Source organism: Oryza sativa, chromosome 6 (assembly GCF_034140825.1).
Source record: "Oryza sativa Japonica Group chromosome 6, ASM3414082v1".
Lineage (NCBI taxonomy): Eukaryota > Viridiplantae > Streptophyta > Magnoliopsida > Poales > Poaceae > Oryza > Oryza sativa.
The window spans coordinates 4,348,462-4,363,472 of record NC_089040.1 but is presented as its reverse complement, the minus strand read 5'-3'; the positions used below and the strand labels follow the sequence as shown (position 1 = coordinate 4,363,472).

General features: G+C 41.6%; 2 protein-coding genes across 2 annotated transcripts; both read left to right on the top strand.

Moving 5' to 3' along the window:
- Nucleotides 1-4,779: 4,779 nt before the first annotated feature.
- LOC107275733 (transcription factor LRL3) lies at nt 4,780-7,231 on the top strand. Its single transcript, XM_015787493.3, has 7 exons — nt 4,780-5,272; nt 5,364-5,441; nt 5,528-5,686; nt 6,012-6,077; nt 6,337-6,402; nt 6,488-6,556; nt 6,658-7,231. The coding sequence occupies exons 1-7, from the start codon at nt 4,850-4,852 to the stop codon at nt 7,057-7,059; spliced, it is 1,263 nt and encodes a 420-aa protein (XP_015642979.1). The 5' UTR covers nt 4,780-4,849; the 3' UTR covers nt 7,060-7,231.
- A 1,486-nt stretch (nt 7,232-8,717) lies between these two features.
- On the top strand, nt 8,718-10,181 carry LOC4340324 (uncharacterized). Its single transcript, XM_015787494.3, has one exon. It carries the CDS (start codon nt 8,801-8,803, stop codon nt 9,851-9,853), a length of 1,053 nt encoding a protein of 350 aa, XP_015642980.1. The 5' UTR covers nt 8,718-8,800; the 3' UTR covers nt 9,854-10,181.
- Nucleotides 10,182-15,011: the final 4,830 nt, after the last annotated feature.

The following is a 15,011-nucleotide window of genomic DNA, read 5'->3' as shown; positions in this document are numbered from 1 at the left end:
TAGTAGTATCTTGCTTTCTTAAAGTGCTCGCTGTACTTTTCTGAAACAAATCCTAAGTGTTTCTGCATCAGCTCACTGTAAGTTGCACTTTCAAAAATAAGGCTACTCATGCCTGGTTTAGTTCCTAATTTTTTTTTCCCAAAAACATCACATCGAGTCTTTGAACACATGTATAAAGCATTAAATATAGATAAAAATAAAAACTAATTGCATAGTTTGCATAAAAATCGTGAGACGAATCTTTTGAGCCTAATTAGTCCATGATTAGCCATAAGTGCTACAGTAACCCACAATGGGCTAATGACTGCTTAACTAGGCTCAAAAGATTTGTATCGTGGTTTCCAGGCGAGTTATGAAATTAGTTTTTTATTCGTGTCCGAAAACCCCTTTCGACATCAGTCAAACATCCGATGTGACACCTAAAAATTCTTTTTTTTGGAACTAAACAATGGCAAAATTAGGGCCTCCAGATAACATATTCGTTCGCTCTCTCATCTGGTAGTGATTATCTGACCTGATTGACATGATTTGGCGAGCTAACTGGTGGTTATTGGGACACTTGTTCCTTGTAGCCTGCCCAGTATATGATCTACATTAACTTTACAAGCTAACTTATGATTATAGGGACACCTGTTCCTTTTAGGATGCCCAGTAGATGAGCTACATGAGCTTTTAGGGTTTGTTTGGCATGGCTATAATAACTCTTAAATTCTAGTGGAAAGCATAGATTTTAGATTAAAATGAAGTGATTTAATCTCTACTTTTTGCCTAAAATATAAACAGTTGTCTCATCCAAATAGGAGCAGGCCCAATGCAGGACACCACTGATATTAGACCCACCTTCCCTCAATGCACACGGTATTAGTTCAGTATGGAGTACTCCTACCGTTTTTTAATATATGATATAGTTGACTTTAAACGTATGCTTGATCATTCATCTTATTCAAAAAGTTGTACAAATATAAAAAAAAATATAAATAATGCTTAAATAACCTATAGGGATAAGTCAAGTCATAACAAAAATAAATGGTAATTACATGTATTTTTTTAATAAAATGAATGAACAAACGTATCTTAAAAATCAACTGCATCATATATATGTTTAAAAAACGGAATTTATATCTCATCATGTTTCATCACTTCACGTGTTTGGATTAAAACTATGTCTCATACAAGAGACAAATTCTCCAGTTTTTCCTCCCTCTTCTCGTTAAGTACACATCAGATTTTTAGCTTATGTAGGACATTGCAATTAGTGCTATAAAAACTACCATTTCTGGAGCATTAGAACTGGCCTAACTAATTGATCTACTCTAGCTTGAAAACTGGAGGTGTGCCAAACAGTCGCGGTAGGCTTTTTCCATGCAAGAGGATAGCATTATGCAACAAAATACTCTAAAACAAAGCAAACCCAGCTTCTTGTATTGGGTGAAATGAATCTGGCTGAATTTATTATGACGGGCTTGTCTGGCTAAGCCGAGGAGATGCAACCATGCGTGCTTGGAACTCTGGATACATGGGAGATTAGTTTAATCTCTCATTAATGTCGCAAACCAGATTTGATTTAGCTGCAGTTAATGCAGAGCTAGACCTAAAAACTGTCACCACCACACCACTCGTCCATTCGTTTTGGCTCTACAAGAAGAATGTGTCGAGCAGTTAATGCTGGCAGCTGACTTCGCGCCACTTCCCCCCACCCCATCACTCCCCGTGCACTCCTGTTTGTCTCCTGATTTGTTTATTAATCTCCCATCAGACACCAACTGATCCTCACTAATCAAGTCATCAAAACTAATTAATCATCTCAGGATAATGTTGGTTCTAAGAGCAAGTTTAATAGTATAGCCCATTACTAGCTCAAATTCATCTATAGTCGATCTAATAGCCAATTCATACAATACAATAGTTGCTTACTATACTATTAATATATGGTCCCACATGTCATACATACATTGCATCTTGAAGTCCGTGCTGCAGCTGGCTATAGATCTGTAGTCCGCTGCTCTTCTCTCTCATCTTTTATCTCAATAAAATATGTTTATAGCTAGCTAATAGTTTGCTATTGTACCTGCTCTAAGGTTGATGCTAAGCATTAGTATCAATTCGTAGTTTTGCATCGTTATGGGATCGGAAAGAAAATAGTAGGGTGGCTAAAAGCAATCTTGCAAACTGGTCATAATCCGGTGATTAATTAGCTAGGTGATTATCCTGATATTTTTTAGATCTCTAGCAGCCAGGTCCATCTTTCACTTTATGGAAGAACCCAAATGTAGTATGGTGAGTAAATGTATTCTGCTAAACAAGCAAAGGCATAGGATCCTCGTTGTTAACAGCAAGCTGATTGATAAATAATCATATCACTTTAGGAGATATTAGAACATTGATTAGAGCCGCACTTGGCACTGATATTCTAATGGTGATCGAATGAATAATCCTCTTGCTAATTGTGATTCACAATATATTTTAACAGTTCACAGTTCACTCTCTCTCCAATGAAACTCTGAATCTTCTGCAACTGCTGATAACTGATCACATTTACACTTTCATCGGATGCCGAATGACTGCATTAATCGATCTTGAGTTCTCCAGCGTTGACTCGCTTCGCATTGCACACGAGCGCACGGAGAGGAGCACGTGTGGCCAGTATGCGCATGTGTGCACGCACACAAGGCAGCCATGGATTAAAGGCCAAGCTGCATGAAGCATTCACCACCAAGGTTGTCAGTATCCCGATTCGTATCCTAATATCTTACGATACTACGATCCTACCAAGCCGAAACGATACCGATACCACCTAGTATCTTAATAGTATCTCGATCCTACTATTCATTACTACACGATCCTACGAAATCTTAGATGATATCCCGATTCTACGATCCCTACGATACTACAAAATATTATTTAAAATAACATGGTTTGAAAATAATGTAACTAAATATACTCAAATTTATATGAAAATCGGTTAAATATATCAAAACCAACGTGGTTTCTCTTGATAAATGTCTCTATTTGCATGACATATATCATTACTATATTTTTTTATAGAATAGCCATATATAATTAATATAAATATTAATTAAACTTAAAAAAATAAAATCTCATAGTATCCCGATACTACGATACGATCCTACGATACGGTATTACTTTAAGCAAAACGATACTACCTAGTATCCCGATCCTGACAACCTTATTCACCACCATTGCTCTTGGCATGTTGCTCTCTTTTAAGAGCAAGTTTAATAGTATAGCCAACTACTAGTTTCAAATCATCTATATCTAATGTAGTAGTCAATTCATACAATAGTTGTTTACTATACTATTAATATATATTTGGTCCCACCTATCATACACATATTATGTCTTGGAGTCCGTGCTGTAACTGGGCTACAGATCTGTAGCCCGTTGCTCTTCTATCTCTTCCTTTATCTCTTTAAAATATAGCCAGTTATAAACATATTTGCTCTTAGCTATAAACATATTTTAAAGAGATAAAAGAGGAGAGAGAAGAGCAGCGGACTATAGATCTGTAGCCAGCTGTAGCACGGACTCTAAGACACTGATAGGTGGGACCATGTATTAATAGTGTAGTACGAAACTATTATATGAATTGGCTATTAAGTTGACTATATGTGATTTGGAGCTAGTAGTTGGCTATACTATTAAACTTGCTCTTAAGGATAACAGAGCAATGGATTAGTGCGCTTGCTAAGCTCCTTAATGATAGTAGTACGGTTTTCATTACAAAATTTATGAGAATTTTAAGAAACTAATTTAGATCCATTTTTCAATTTCACAATATATTTCATTCGTTTATACATTTGAATAATGTGATTACAAAATCATTGAGCTATTTAGGGGAAAAAAGGAGGCCTTCAACCCTTGATTTTTAATTTAATAATGAAATCCACTGCTCCATACTCTCTCTAGTTCTATATTAATTGACGTTTTGGACAAGGTTAAGATTAAACTTTTATAACTTTGACCATCAATAACTTTAAAAATATTTAGTTTAAAGAAACTAGAAAAACATATATAGATTTGTCTTTCAAAACACTATAATAAAAGTAACATGCATTTATTTATTGTATATATTATAATAGAAAAATAAGGTTAAAGATATATCTTGTAGAGCATGTCATTGTCCAAAGCGTCAATTAAAATGAAACCGGAGGGAGTACACAATCAGTTCAATTTTCGTAGAAACTATGAATAGTTACCATCCGCAGGCAAAAAAAAATGCTACATCCGTCCCAAAATAAGTGCAGCCATGAATATCCGTGCCCAACGTTTGATCGTCCGTCTTATTTGAATAATTTGTGAAAAATTTGAAAGTATTTAGTCACACATAAAATATTTATCATCTAATAGTAATAAAAATACTAATCATAAAAAGTTTTCAAATAAAACGAACGGTCAAACGTTGAACGTGAATAGTGCAGAACTGCACTTATTTTGGGATGGAGGGAGTATATAAAAATTGCACCAGTTCTAAAGTTTGTCGTGGCATGATTATATTACGTGCCAGGAACAGTGCAGCATTTAAAACATTCAAACATTTTTTGTGTTCATTTTGTAGCTACATGACTCACACAAACCAGCTGTACGTGAGTACTATATGTCAACCGTTTAAACTAAGTCCATGAGAATTAATGTAGCGCCGATTATAAAATCGCTCTGAACTGCCGCACGAACTGAGATTAATCTCCCAATTTTTTAAGAGAAAATTTGAGGCCTAAATCGCCATTATAAAACCTAGCTTACGACACCCTGTGCAGCTGTGCTCTGCTGCCTAATTAGCAAGCAGCTTGTCAGCTTGAGCTTCAGCTAAGCTAAGCTAAGCTTTGCCTCCATGCAGCCGAGCAGCCGCGACACGGTCGCCGGCGGCGGCGGCGAGGGGACGCAGGATGACTTCTTCGACCAGATGCTCTCCACGCTGCCGTCGGCGTGGGCCGACCTGGGGGGCGGCGGCGGCGGCGCGGCGGGGAAGTCGCCGTGGGAGGTCGATCCGGCAGCGGCGGCGGCGGCGTCGCAGGTGTTCGACGAGTCGGCGCTGCTCGCGTCCCGCCTCCGGCATCACCAGATCGGTGGGGCTGGCGGCGGCGGGGGAGAGAAGCCGGTGATGCTGCAGCTGAGCGAGCTGCACCGGCAGGCCGGCGGCGGCGAGGAGGACGGGAGCGGCGCGTTCTCGCCGCTGCCGCTGTTCACGGACCGGACGAACGTGCCGCCGCGGGAGGAGATGGAGGGCGGCTTCAAGTCGCCCAATGCCGCCGCCGTGCGTGCTCCCACGTTCTTGGAAACTCTCGTCTCCTTCCTTACCACCATCTTCTCCTCCTTCTCCGACGAGATTTCTCTTTCATTTGCAGGGAGGCGAGCACGCGCTGTTCAACGGGTTCGGCGTGCACGGCGGCAGCGGCGGCGCCGGGCAGCCGCCGTTCGGCCAGGTAAGCAAGCCGATCGCTCAAGAACTTGCCACTGTAATTAATCTCTACGACTCAAACATCAAGATTGTCCTCTTCGTCGTTTCAAGGGAGGATCAATGTCGGGGCAGAGCTTCGGAGGGCCGGCGGCGAGCGGAGGCACGGCGCCGGTCACCTCCTCCGGTGGCGGTGGCACGGCGCCGCCGCGGCAGCAGCGGGTGCGCGCGAGGAGAGGGCAAGCCACCGACCCACACAGCATCGCCGAACGTGTATGCATGCTTGCCTGCCACTCTCTTCCCACTACCAACTCAATCTCCTCTCTGGCATTCTATATTTCTATGAACTTAATTAAAAATTTAAAATTAGTACTAGTAGAATTCTAGACATGTTTACTCACGACAGCAGAAAATGCTTGATCTGGCTCGTGCTTAAATCTGACAGATCAAATCAGCTACGTCAAACCTGTCACTGTTCACGAAATCATCTTACAATTATTACTGCCTCTTTCAAGTTTCAACCAAAAAATAAATGGAACTTGAGCAACATTTCCATTTTTCTTCTCAACTTTTTGTGTATTGTTCATGTTATTTTCAGCTTCGGAGGGAGAGGATAGCGGAGCGGATGAAATCGCTGCAGGAGCTAGTCCCAAACGCCAACAAGGTTACATCCCAAAACTCTCATCCCTTCTGAAATATTACATTCTGGTAGAATTAATCATATATATGGTCATTGCATTGTCAAGAAGAATTTTCTTTGTTTCCTTTTTCTGAACTAAAGAACAGTCCAACTGATAGAAATGGAGCGCAGTGAATGAGCACATGGGCGCATTCGTGCCCAATTTTGTCATCGTTTTTCTTGACATCTTGATGAAGAAAATGAAGTGATTGAATGGAGTTCTTTGATTTGATTTTGCTTGCAGACGGACAAGGCGTCGATGCTGGACGAGATCATCGACTACGTCAAGTTCCTGCAGCTCCAAGTCAAGGTGATCATCAATCGATTCTGTGTGTTTGAGCTCAGTGAGCTAGGATCGATCAGACATGCCATCGTGACTGCCTTTGACACCGCAGGTTCTCAGCATGAGCCGGCTCGGCGGCGCCGCCGGCATGGCGCCGCTGGTGGCGAGCATGTCGTCGGAGGTAAGCAAGCAAGCAACCAATGTTCATCGACACGGCGAGCCTTTGCCGCCGTTGCGTGTAGTTTCCGGTTCTGAGATATGCGACGTCGTGCGTCCGTGCAGGGGAACAGCAACGGGAGCAGCAATGGCGGCGGTGGCAAGGCGAGCAAGGGCGGCACCGGCGGCGAGGGCGGCGGCGGCGGCGGAGGAGGAGGAGGAGGTGGCACCGGTGGTGGGATGCGGGTGACGGAGCAGCAGGTGGCGAAGATGATGGAGGAGGACATGGGCACGGCGATGCAGTACCTGCAGGGGAAGGGGCTCTGTCTGATGCCGATCTCCCTCGCCTCCGCCATCTCGTCGGCGACCTCATCGGCGTCGCTCCTCTCCCGCCCGTCCATCCGCCACGCCGGCGCGCCGCCGCAGACGATGCTCGATGCCGCCGGCCCGACCTCGCCGGCGGCGATGTCTAACGGCGATGACCCACGGCACGCAAAGGCGGACGGCGGCGCCGGCGGGACGCAATGATCGAAGCTGTCCGGCCGTGGCGACCAAGATTACTGTATCATCGTTGTATACTCCTTTTTCTTTCTGTTTTTTTTCCCTTCTCTTAATCATTTGTTAAAGAGAAGACGAAATGACGCTGAATTCTATATACCACTTTAAGTTATTTATCATACACGCCGCGATCAGAAGCAGATTAAAACATCATGACATGTCCATTTATATCTTTAAAAAAAAAGAAAATACCTCTGATAACTACGCCATTACTACACACTTTGTTCTTGCTCTGATCAGAGAGCATGAACTGAACTTTTGGATGAACCAAACTGATGAATTATATACTAGTATAGTATTGTATATGGTGAAAGCATTATTGATTTTGGCGCCGCTGCGCTGACTAATGGCAAGCGATGGATACAGTGATGATCAAGATGTGCAGGCTACTATGGCTGGCTGGCTGGCTGCACGTCGTCGAGAAGATCGTCTGTCGTGATCGGCCGGTTGGCTCAGCTAAGGTAAACAAATGCACGCTGCAGAATATACAGCCCGGCCGTTTCGGACATGGATGCTGATCCAATGGAAGAGGCACTGATATGCGTGTCCAAGAGTAGTACTCCCTCCGTCCCAAAAAAAAAAGACAAACCCTGGTTTCCGTGTTCAACGTTTGACCATCCGTCTTATTTGAAAAAGTTATGAAAAAATTTAAAAAGATAAGTCACACATAAAGTATAAAGTATTAATCATATTTTATCATCTAACGACAATGAAAATACTAATTATAAAAAAATTTCATATAAGACGGACAGTCAAACGTTGGCACGGGAACCCACAGTTTGCCTTTTTTTTTTAACGGAGGGAGTAGGCTTACTCCATCTCATAAAAACCATCATTTTGGGCCTATTCACTTTGATGTCATTTTTAACCATACCATTTTTTGATAAAATTGCCAAAAAAAATGTCTACGTTTAGTCCAAATTTGGTCAATACACAAAAAATCCTGCCAAAATTTTAACAATATTGTCATCTTGCTAAAATTTTAGCATTGCTAAAATCTGGTAAGGTTTATTTTAACTACAATCTGAATAGGCCCAAAAACCACCTTAGATTGATTTTTTATCGGATGGACAGAGTACTAGTTTTTTTTATGGGACGGAGGGAGTACGTGCCAACGATCACGTCTGGCTTTATCAGAGGATCTCAATATTGATCCGATTGTTTAGTACCGACAGACATTTCGGCTGAGTTCTTTGGCTACCTTTCTCCTTTTCACACGTACGTTTTTCAAACTACTAGACGGCATATTTTTAAATTTTTTTTATAAAAGTGCTTTAAAAATCATATTGATATTTTTAAAAAATAAATAATTAATATTTAATTAATCACACGTTAATGATCACTTCGTTTTGCCTGTTTGGGGTTAGAGGATCTCAATACTGATCCGATTGTTTAGTACCGACAGACAGTTCGTGTTCATGCAGACGCAGAAAGTCCGGGCAACATGTCGATTTCAACAGCCCAAAAAAGCCCAGTCAGTCTCGGAATTGGACAAACCGAGCAGGCCGCTTCGCTCCCGGCCCAAAACAATGCGGCCCAACCACGAAGCCGCCACTTTCCTCCTCCGCAAGGTCGGTTTCCTTTTGTCCTTTCAGATCTCTCTCTCTCTCTCTCTCTCTCTCTTTCTCGTCTCCTCCTATCCGCGTCCATCTCTCTCCCCGTCTCGATTCCCCACCAGCGGCGAAACCCTAACCCTAGAGCGGCCACCGCCATGGAGAAGCGCGCGACCACCACCAGGGCGGTGGTGCTCCGCCTCGACGACCTCTCCCTTCCGCCGCGCCGCCTCACCGTGCCGTCCCGCCTCCCGGTCTCCCACCTCCTCCGCGCGCTGCCGCAGCCGCTGCTCGAGTCGTCGTCGTTCTACCTCACCGCCGATGGCCGCCCGCTCCTGCTGTCCGCGCCCGTGGCGTCGCTTCCGCCGTCGGGTTCGGTCCAGCTCCGCCTCCGCGCGCTCCGCGGCGGTGGCGGCGACGGCGGCGCCACGGGCGCCGAGTCCCGCGACTGCTACCTCTCCATGTACCTCGCGAAGAAGCCCGACAAGGCCGACCCCAACGAGGCGCGGCTCTCCCGCTTCACCTGCTGCGCGCTCTCCGGCGAGCCGCTTGCCGCGCCCGCCGTCGCCGATCGCCTGGGTAACCTCTTCAACAAGGAGGCCCTCGTCGAGGCGCTCCTCCACAAGCGCCTCCCCAAGGCGCTCTCACACATCAGGGGTCTCAAGGACATGATCCCCATCCACCTGCATCCTAAGCCTGATGCCGATGCGGCTGGTGAGGAGGTCCGGTTCCAGTGCCCGGTCACCGGGCTCGATTTCAATGGGAAGTACCAATTCCTCGCGCTTCGCAAGTGTGGCCATGTGCTCAGCGTGAAGGCTCTCAAGGAGGTGAAGACCTCGGCGTGCTTGGTATGCCATAAGGAGTTTGATGAGGCGGACAAGATGCCGCTCAACGGAACTGAGGACGAGGTTGCGGCATTGAGGCTGAGGATGGAGGAGGAGAGGGGGAAGGTGAAGGAAAAGAAGGAGAAGAAGGTGGGAAATGGGCTAAGTGGGAGTAAGCATGCTGCCGCTGCCGTGATGGCAGGGGGTGCTGAGAAGCTTGAAAATGGGAAGAAGGGGGAGGCTCCCTCTTTGAAGCGGTTCAAGGCTGGAGACCATGCACCAGCATATGCAAACAAAGAAGTGTATGCATCGATTTTTACTTCTTCCAAGAAGTCAGATTTCAAGGAGACATACTCATGCCGGTCACTTCCCCTTGGAAGGAACTGAAGCGATCTTCTATTGAGAGATGGTAATGGCTTGGAGGTGAACATCCTGCACTGATTTGCTTCATAGCATGGTTCACCTGCAAGTTTCTTCATTGTAATTTTAGTTGTCGGTGTTCTTCATGCTTTGATTACTGATGTGGGGCTCTGTGTTTCCATTGTCAAGGAAGCAAAGTGTCGGAGTATTTGAAAGATGTGTGAAATATGTAATAGTTTGATACCATTAACAAGCAATACCAGCTCTGAAATCTTCTGTAGCAGCTTGTTGGAATAAAGTTGCTTATTTGTATATCTAAGGGGATTTACCAAAAAGTAAGTTATTATTTTGACTACCCTCGTACAGTTCCTTAAACAGCCTGTGTGCCCTTGGCATGATGCTTTTACTAATCCTTGTATGTCATCCACACTCGAAATATAGAACCTCACCCCTTACAAGCCAATGGGAAGTAACACAGTACAATATCAGTCATTATCTTTTCCATGCTTCTGTTCTAAATAACCACCCACTGTGAATTAAATTAAACTAGGAAATCATAGCTAGTTTATTATTCCTTTAAGTACATTTTATCTTTCCAAGTTTTATGGGGCGTGCTATAAGAATTCTACTGTTTGCATTGAGAAGTTCTATTGTGCAAGAATCTGACACTGAAAAATCCTACTATTTCTGTACAAACATGGAAAGATTGTTGATGCAATCTCCTAGCTTATTCATAGGAATATCACACCCAGATTTGTTTCAAGTTGAGATGGAGCGTTTCTCAATCTGTACCTTTTATACCCTCTCAATTAGCTTGAATTCATTTTAACTGCACTCATGAAAAGCGGTTTCAGGATTAATACGCATGTGCATCATCAATCTGAGAGAGGAGGTGTATATAACTGCTGTTCACACCTATTTTGAAGTGGAACTATAGAATTATCCATAGGTGTAGATTGTAAGGAATATTTAAACACTGTTGATTATTGACTTCAAAAGTAGCCAAGAGATGTTGTGTGGTTCCAGAGATTCAAAGTTTCGGAACACCATTTGAGATTATCAAAAAGGTCTGTTGATTTGTGTAAGAAAACTAATATTAGAGCATGTTCGTGTCATGGAACCTTCATATATCATGACGATGCATAATTCTGCACGAAACTTTTATGTTATGCAGTTGATGTAGGAGTAATATTTAGTTTCCTTGGCTACAAACGTGTACATAGTGGTTTTCACCTCGTTAGCTGACATGCCATTTTGTTTGTGATAATTATATGGCTTGTGGTTTTAGATGCATGCTTAGTCCTGTTGTCGGTCTGTTGCAATTTCATTATATTGTTGATCACGATACATCAAGTGTCAGATAGTTCAGTGTTGTGTCTCGCTTACTCATGATATAGAATGAGAGTTATGTGATGGAGTTAGGCATCTTATGGTGGAGCATATGTGGCATTTGCCATGTGGCCTACGTCAAGCCACTTTTGGGGGTCTGTTTATTGGTACAGTTTACAGGGTAACACTTGAGATCTGTTTAAACAGAAAAGTGGCTATGATTTTTTTCCAACATAGAGAGAATCTTCCAACATAGAAAGAACTAAGGAGGCTGATGTGCAGATGACTTAATGCTAGTGAGTATGGCATTATTGAAGCTGCATGGCTAGTCAAAAGCTCTAGGTTGATTGTGCTTATGAGCATATCCTTAATTTCAGTGATAAAAAGTATTTATGAGCCATTTCTCTATTTATTCATCAGATGGGCAGATGGCTGCTGCTGACGAGGATGGTCATTGATAATGACACAAGTTTACAGGGAAATATTGATGGATGGAGGGCATGTTCCAAGAAAAGTATACGCAATGAGTTTATATAGAGTTGCATCGTATGCAAATTGTGTGTTATTGCTGTGTGGTGAATAACTGAATATTGTGTATTTTGTTTACCTTGCCAATACATCTTCAGTAGGTAGTTTTGATACCATTAAATAGATGGTGAAGGGTGTGCTTTAGGAGTGTATGGATTGGACAAAATTCAGCAAACACATCTACAGAACCTCAGGAGGATAGTCTGGAGTTAAGTTTTGATGTGTTGGAAAAGGAAAATCTGCAAATAATGTGCACAGTACTGTTGCTGTATCTCTTCCTGTTGTTTCATTTAGTGGCATCTTTACTCTTCTTGCCAAAAATGGTGTCCTACTGCCTACCTGCAGGTCAATATATTTTCTTGTGTTCCCTTTCGCACTGTCTTGCATCATATATTTTCATTTGTGTTATACTCCCTTCGTCCTTAAATATTTGTCGACGTTGACTTTTTAAAACATGTTTGACTGTTCGTGTTATTAAAAACATTTAAATAAGTATTAACTATTTTCCTGTCATTTGATTCATTGTTAAATATACTACTACTACTCAAGTTTTTAAATAATATTCACAAAAGTTTTTGAATAAGACGAACGGTTAAATATGTTTAAAAAAGTTAACAACATCAAATATTTAGGGATGGAGGGGGTATTTTATTTTTGACATATTCTACAGAGCAACTCTTGGTTCTCTTTTCACATGTTACACTGAACTAGAGTGCCAAGACTGCCAGGTTGCAGACCTCGAGTTCATAAATGTAGCTAAGTCTTCAGCAGCAGAGCAAAACGCTTAAACGCGTAGAGGATATGATTGACTTTAGGGAGAATAGCTAATATAGTTTCTAAAGTTTCGCTCCTGGATTATTTTAGTCCTTAATCTTTCATATTGTCCAAACTAGTTCTTTAAATTTGTCATGTGGGCTAATATAATCCTTGGTTCCACCTGAATCGCCACATGGACATGCCATGTCACCTTCCCATACAAAATCTATATGATTTGTCCAATTTACCTTTATGCATAGGAAAATAAAAAAACAAAAGGAAAAAAGTTACAAAAATATATGGTATATGTATGAGAAAAAATATACCTCAGAAGGGTGAAAAAAAAGAAGTATTTTTTTCCTATGATTATGTCAAATTCACCCTTATATTTATTTTTTATGATATACATAAGGGTAGATTGGACAATTTATCATAGATTTTACATGAATGATGATATGACATATCCATATGATGATTTTGGTGGACCCAAGGACTATTTTAGGCCTTATGATAAAGTTTAAGGATTTCTTTGGACCATTTATAAGGTTAGAAACTAAATAGATCCTACAGAGAAACTTTAGGAACTAAAGTAGCTATTCTCCCATTGACTTTACATGTCGGAGCACTTCAAATTTGATTTCTACTCGTGTGCAAGACCATGTAGAGTATGAAGTACTATGAACTATGGCATTTGCGATCTACCCTAAAGTTATGAATCCTGTTCAGAGTATCAAACTAACAATGTATGAGTAATGCCCAACATTGCCCATCCTTTCCACACAAATTTGAACCTACATAGGTAACGGTAAAAAGCTCGTATGAACTCCAAAGTTGTCACCTTCAAAAAGTTCTCTGTAGTCATCTCTATGTGCTTCTTGAGACAAAACTTACCTTATTTCAGTTGCTGCAATATGTTGTAACTCACCTCTACGCCAAATACAACTACCCCTAGGTGCATATGGGCTTATAACACTCTCAAAGACACAAAGGCTAGTGGTAAATTGTTGACCTCACTATATTCTTATTGCAACCATAATTGTACACTGTAATATATATGCCCAGTAAGGTTTCGAACCCTAGTGTAAGAAGTCACGTATCCATGGTTCTACTGCCAAACCGCTTCCCTTTGTTGTTGACTTATTAGTTGCTCTCTAAGTGAAGCTTGACACCCTCGTCAGATGCGTAGTTTCAATGTCTTTTTAAAAGAAATTTATTGCCTTACTGTTTACTATTCATTGTGCTCGTTATGAATCCTCATATTCCCTTTTTTTTTCTTAAAAAGTAATCTCCACTACATCCTCCTTCAATCACCCAACATCTCAGGTACTTTGGTAGGATCATCGTGTCATTTTATCACACTATGTTTCATGTTGGAATTGCAAGAATTATCATCCCTAATTTGATGGAATAATATGTCCCAATACCACACATATTCGTAGTGATTATAAATGTATATATTTATTTCTTCTTCCTTTTTTCCAGCTAGGAAGGACAAAATTGCTAACGGAAAGGGCATGCTAGCTGTTTCATGTGGTTTAGTTTTTCTTATCGGAACTATCCATATGTATCCTATATATATACTACTTCTAAAAGACAATAGTGGTGAGTAGTGAGTCTGCCACCACCACTAGCATGTGAGACATGGATGTGAGAGTGCTTTGCTAGCTTTTTTATATACTTGTGTGGAGTAATTTTGTTGTCTTTACTCCGCTACTCTTGTTTCGGTACACTAACTATGGTGTTTTTGTTTTTGTTTGTAAGATGAAGAAACTCGTTTCAACCAAGTCTGTTAATATTTGTTCAACATGGACGCACTTTTTTTTTTTGCTATTTTTGAGTAATCTGTTGCAATGCGTGGGTATTTAGATAGTAGTGATTAAAAATATATATACTTATTAATTTATTTTCTCATAGGAAGAGCAAAGGGATATCGGGAAAAGCCAGACCAACGGTTTTCATGTGGTTTAGTTTGGTAAGGTCACAAACATAACACCACCAATCTTCGCCTTACCTAACCAAAGGTTGGTAATGCCGAAATTTGGTAATTGTTTTTTCAATGAAGTGAACAAGCCCTTAATTTTTCCTATTCCAGTTTTTTCTCAACGAATTTATTTCCATATGGGTCAACATGTTTATTTGGGTGGAGCAATTTACTTATGTACATGATGGAACCGAACTTTGCGTGCGATGGGAAGGGTCATGGACTAGTGATGCTTCCCCGTATGAATTATCATTCCTATTTTGCTTGAATAGCTTTATGCTATTAACTTACTACATATGTATATACCATAGTGATTACAAATACTATATGGTTATTTCTGATTTTTTCCAAACTAGGAAGGGCAGCATGATCCTGTAAAGGGCGGTCAAAGTTTTCACATGGTTTAGTTTTTTATCCTTGATTTTCTCAATTGACGGTTTCCATGTGGGTCAACTGGTTCTTTTGGTGGAACGGTTTTTTTAAGCAAGAGAACAAAACTTTGGCAGGATGAGAAGGGTTGAGGGACAGATGGAACTCCCATTCTAAAATAATAGAGATAACACAAAGAATACTTCTTTCAAGGTATGTTCT